The sequence below is a fragment of the Xenopus laevis genome, chromosome 1L (assembly GCF_017654675.1).
Source record: "Xenopus laevis strain J_2021 chromosome 1L, Xenopus_laevis_v10.1, whole genome shotgun sequence".
Classification (NCBI taxonomy): Eukaryota; Metazoa; Chordata; class Amphibia; order Anura; family Pipidae; genus Xenopus; species Xenopus laevis.
Genome location: NC_054371.1, coordinates 161,320,061 through 161,326,157, shown reverse-complemented (window position 1 = coordinate 161,326,157; position 6,097 = coordinate 161,320,061). Strand labels below are relative to the sequence as shown.

At 34.8% G+C, this 6,097-nt stretch overlaps 1 protein-coding gene across 1 annotated transcript; it reads left to right on the top strand.

The window, feature by feature from the left end:
• Positions 1-2,552: 2,552 nt before the first annotated feature.
• Positions 2,553-3,751, top strand: LOC108695653 (olfactory receptor 11H6). Its single transcript, XM_018224478.2, has one exon. It carries the CDS (start codon positions 2,912-2,914, stop codon positions 3,749-3,751), a length of 840 nt encoding a protein of 279 aa, XP_018079967.2. The 5' UTR covers positions 2,553-2,911.
• Positions 3,752-6,097: the final 2,346 nt, after the last annotated feature.

The following is a 6,097-nucleotide window of genomic DNA, read 5'->3' as shown; positions in this document are numbered from 1 at the left end:
GAAAAATTCAGCTTTTCAGGAAAAACCCCCGAAATCTTTTTAATAATAAGGTCAAATCAGAATGGGAGTTTGGTCATGGTTCTTTTATTTAAAAAATTAGATATATTTGGATTTTAGTAAATAATCCCCTAAGTGTTTTATAGAAAACACTTAATTTTAAGAAACGTTTCAACTGGCCTTCATTTTTTATAGTATTTTAATTATTTGCCTTCTCTTTTCAGCATTCAGCAGCTGCTAACTCTAAAATAAAAAATGCTCTGTAAGGCTACAAATGTCTCATTATTTCTACTCATCTTTCTATTCAGGCCCTCTACAGTTCATATTCTAGTCTCTTATTCAACTCAGTGCATGGTTGATAAGGAAGAGTGGACCTTAGAAACCAGATTGCTGAAATTGCAAACCAGAGAGCTGCTGAATAAAAAGTTAAATAACTCAAAAACCACAAATAATAAAAAATTAATGGCATGTGCAAATTGTCTCACAATATTACTCTCTACATCATGCTAAAATTTAATTTAAAGTGGACCTGTCACCCAGACAAAAAATGCTGTATAATAAAAGTCCTTTTCAAATTAAAAACTATGTTTTTTTAAAGCAATCATAGCTGTTGTAAGCTCATTTAAAAATCTCAGCTGTCAATCAAATATTGTCTGCCCCTCCTCTATGCCTTAGGCATAGAGGCGGGGCAATTACTTTTACTTTTCATTCAGCACTTCCTAGATGTCACTGCTCTCCACACATTCCCCCGTTCTCTTCACCATTTAATTGTGTAACCAGGGCATGGGGATGGACATCAGGTCCCCCATTCTGGTGCACAAACAAGATTCTGAGATGATGCAACACTTGCCTTAATAACAGTGTCCACAAAATGGCTGCTGCCTGCTTGCTATAATTATGAATTCCCAGACTAGGAAACAAGATTCAAATAATTTCTATAGTGTAATTAAAGTAAATGTTGCTTGCCTAATGTGATTACATAGGATTTTGAATATTTTTTTGTGGGGTGACGGGTCGCTTTTAAAGGTAAACAACTCCTTGAATGAATTGCCCATATTAGCCAGTTTAAAAACCATCACTGATTTTGATGAGAAGAATGGCAGCAGAACTCTAAAATGAATAAGTTAAAATGTTCATGGAATGTAAAACTTACTACAAAAAGAGAAGATAATGTTTTGAAGTGCTAACAATAAGGGTATAAATAGAATTGCTAATTAACCCCAGAGGGCTTCATTTTGGTTTTGTGCCTTGGAACTGTTTGTGATTAAAAAAACTGCTCCTTCAGTAACCTATTTATTATTGCTGTTAAATAGTAAGTATTTCTTAATTTAATTTCACAGGCAATTGTCTCAACCAAACACCATAACTTTCTAGATAAGATATTTTAAAAACAGAACATCTCGACAATATACAGGTATGGGATTCATTATAAAGAAACCTGTTATCCAGAAAAGCTGTCTACCATAGACTCCACTTTATCCAAATTTTTAAAAATGATTTTCTTTTTCTCTGTAATAATAAAGCAGTACATTGTACATGAGCCAAACTAAGATATAATTGACCCTTATTGGAAACAAAACCAGTCTATTGGATTTATTTAATGTTAAAATTATTTTCTAGTAGACTTAAGGTATGAAGATCCAAATTACAGAAAGATCCAGCATCCAGAAAACATGAGGCCCCAAGCATTCTGGATAACAGGTCCCATAACTGCATATTAGAGAGGTTTGACATAAAGTACAACACCAATTTTCTTAATTAATGGAAAAGTTTGAAATCTGATAACTGCCCCATGCAGCCAGTAATTCTCAGCAAACAAAAAATGGATGAGGTAAGAAAAATAGAGACATGATAAAATTCTTCTAAAAACTTAGCATATTACTATGACTTATTTCTATAACATTTTTGTTGGCGTTTTTATTTTACGTACATACATATACACAATGTATACATTGAATTAAGCTTTAATGTAGTGCAAAATTTTAAAAATATATTCGAAATTATAACTGGGTCTGCATTTCTCAAACTGATAAAAAGGTTAATCTTGTAAGATAGTAGAGGTTAAAAAAACACATGCCCATCAATTCAAACTGCTAGTTGATTCAACAGAACATTACTTCTTCGCTTAATTTTATTAACAATTAGCTGGCCGGCCTCCTACTTAAAATATAATATCCACAGTAGATTTACATTTAGAACCACAAATAACATTTAAACTATACTGTATACTTAAAAAAGATGAAGCAGTGAATCAGCAAAGTTTCTGAATCAGTTCATTTTAAAAGTAAAAAAAAAATGCATCGCTGAAAGATTTAATAGGTGGACACTCCACATAAATCCTTATCTTTATTTTTCTCATACAAAGAGTGAGATATTAGTATTATCAATAAATAAACTTGCAGTGTTTCACATGGACTGTAATCAATGGCAAGTCATTTAACATTGCAGTTAAAGCTTTCTATCTCTATATACTCTTAAGTATTCATTGCCCTACATTGTTAGCAAAGCTCCTTTCCACTATGCTGAAACTGTTTTTTTATATAAAAAAGGCTCCCATGTTGCCAGTTTTTCCAAACATGCCAGCAACTTTACCAATCTAATACTGTTTTTACCTCTATTTTTCACCTTGATGTTGCTTGGTGACTTGGCAACTTTTTGGCATTTTAGGGGCAAGGAGAAGCAGCAAAGGTCTCTAGCGCATTTTAATTTATATTATAAGTTTTGGGGGGGTGTTATCTTTTATTCAGAAATGTTTAATATCAAATAGTAATCTGTTTTTAACATCAGGTAATGCCAATACTCTTGCTGTGTCTTTCACATTAAACAGTTTAAAACATTTTCAAACCAAACTGGCTTTACCTATATTTGGATAGCAGGATTTCAGGATCTCCATGAAAGCAGGAAGTTTCTTTTTATGGTTGTACTACTTATATACGTTGTTATTATCACTGGCAACTTGTTGGTAGTGTCTGTGGTATTCAGTGACAGTCGTCTTCACTCTCCAATGTACTTTTTCCTTGCTCATCTCTCGTCATCTGAAATTATATTTACCACCAACATTCTGCCCAATTTCTTAAATGTTTTGTGGGAGGATGGGGGCAAAATGTCTGTTTATGGATGTTTTACACAGTTCTATCTCTGTGGGTCTTTACCTGCCACAGAGTGTTTTCTCCTTACAGTGATGTCCTATGACCGATACGTAGCCATATGTAAGCCATTACACTATGCCTCTATCATGAAATTCAGTTTCTGTAGGCAAATAGCTGCCTGCTGCTGGATTGGAGGGTTCATTTCTATGATGACAACTCTTATTCTGGTTTGTCAGCTGCATTTCTGTGGTCTCCATTTTATTGACCATTTCTTTTGTGATTTTGCACCAATTCTGGAACTTTCATGCTCAGATACATCTGCTGTTAAGCTGGAGACTTTCATTTTCACATCTTCTGTGACTCTTTTTCCATTTATGTTCATCACCGGCACCTATATCGCTATCATTATTACTGTTGTTAACATGCGCTCTTCTACTGGAAGGCGAAAATCATTTTCTACTTGCAGTTCTCACTTAGCTATTGTTTCTTTATATTATGGCACGCTAATAACTGTCTATGTGATACCTACCAGAGGAAAATCTAAGATTGTTAATAAGGTTGTGTCTCTAATGTATTCTATAGTGACGCCACTATTAAATCCTATAATATACAGTTTAAGAAATAAAAAAATAAAGACTGCCTTAAGAAATGTAATTAGCAATTAAATCTAAGATATGTATCCCAACTACTTTTTCCTGTATGCACAGTTTATATATGTGTATAGATACAAAGTATAGATATGTGTTTGTGTATTTACTGTATGCTTTGTGTTTATAACTTTATTGCAGTAATACAGATTAGAACCATAGATACTATCTGAAAAACACATTTTGTGTAGGTACCTGTATCACTATTAAGATTTTATTTTCCCAGAATTGACACCGTTTTGTTGTGGTCCCATTAAGGCACACTGCGTTTTTTTTTGTTTCTGGATTTAACGTTTTCCCATAATTTACACAATTTAGTCACGGTCCCCTGGGAAAAGTAAAATCTGTAATCATATATAAAAGCTTCTTTTGATTCATACAGGATAGCTTCTATCCCAGATTCTGTTAGATGATGTAAATGTAATATTGTTTAGCTGTGTCACCCTGCTGAAGGCAGGTATTTAAAATGTGGTTGAGTCGTGCTAAGACCTAAATAGAGCACCAGAGTTCCAGAGAAAGTTCAGTAATACATATATTTATCTAGTAACTCTAGACCTTTCAGTAGATTAGATTACACCTCATACAGGTATTGGAATATTAAAGGAGACCTAAACCCTTAACTAAAAAACCTTACCCCCCCTCAGCCTAGCTGTTGCCCCTGGTAAATGCCCCTAACTCTTTACTTACCTCTCTTTGCAGATTTAGTGCAGCGGAGCTCACCAGTGTCTTCTTCTAGCACTTCGGTAATTTCCATCAATTTCGGCGCATGTGCAGTTGTCGAAAACCCGAAGACTGCTCCAACTGCGCTTGTGCCGATACGGCACTTAATTCCCAAAGAAGACACAAGAGAAGAAGATGGCGCACGTGAACTCCGATGCACTGAATCTGCACAGAGGGGTAAGTAAAGAGTTAGGGGCATTTACCAGGGGTAACAGCTAGGCTGGGGGAGGGGGTCTATGTAGGGTAGGGGGGTTGGTTTTTTTTAAATTAAGGGTTTAGTTCTCCTTTAATAACCTGGTTTACAGAAATCATCAAATTACAGGAAGGCTATATCCTATAGAATGCATTTTAAGCAAATAATTTCCCTTTTCCCTGTAATAATAAACAGTTCCTTGTAATTGATGGTAACTAACCTGCAAGAATCAATATTGGTGGCAAACAGCCCTACTGCATTTATTCATTTGTTTATTGTTTTTAGCAGAGTTAAGGTATGGTGATCCAAATTATGAAAAAAAACATAAATGAAATATGTCAGTGTAAAAAGACAGAAAATGTTGCAGATTTATAACAGATTTATAACTATGACTCCTGTGGCCACTGCATATAGTAGTTTCAAAAAATGGATGGAAAATGAATTGTTTATAATTTAGCTTAAGAAACACTACTATATTTCATAGCTTGACTGTCATCTAGTGGTTCTTTGCTAGACTGCATGCCAAAGAGCACAAATTTGTTTCTGCTGAATTTGTGACATTCCTCCTTAAAACATAACTTGTAATGAAAGACAGATTCTATAGGGGTCATATACAAAGCACAGGGCAAGGTGCAAAAATGGTGAGCAACCCATCATATTTTTGCACCGCACATTTGCATCCTGAAAAGAACCTTGCTCCACAGACATAGTACCCACACTCCCCTCATTAATGCAGTGTTACTGGCATCCAACAATGCTATATTCATGAGGAGTAGGGTGGGCCGACCAGCACTCAACAGATGAAATTGCCAGAGAAATTTAATTAAAAGAACATTTTATTTATACAAAGTTATATAAATCTGCATCTCCATCCACCCTACGCATTTTGCACCCATTTAGGGTGCTTCGTCATGATGATGTTCACAGGATATGAGCATTTATACAGAAAACAACCAAACCAATCAAAAAAAATGATAGAAAAAAACAGAACAAAAAATCCTTAAAGAGACAGTACCTCTCAATTCTTTAAGAATTAAATATCGTAGAAAAAATGTTTTTTTTTAAAAAAAAAAAACATTTGTCTTAATGTGTGGAGATATGCACAGAGGGAATGTAGTAGAAAAGAGGTATAATATTTCTTTCTTCTTTGCCGTACCGCTTCTTAAAGCTGGGGGTCTGGGGCTGGAGCACTCGGACCACTTTTACTACTCGGTGAGTACAGTTTATTCTGGAGCACCTTGTCCTTCCCTAACTACCAAAATGTAATTGGAAACAACCACTTGAAAGTGCTATGAGACAATATAGTGATCACCCATCAAAAATGTCTCCCACGGGAACTTACTTGCTGCTTGTAATGGATTACATAAGGTCTGATTTGGTGTAAAATAACAGCTTCAGATTCCGCATTCAGGCAGCGTAAAAAATAGTATATACCATTCACCATTTATTTT

Bases quoted from the DNA above. Each gene is read 5' to 3' on its own strand.
- LOC108695653 (XM_018224478.2), top strand. From the start codon at position 2,912: ATGGTTGTACTACTTATATACGTTGTTATTATCACTGGCAACTTGTTG.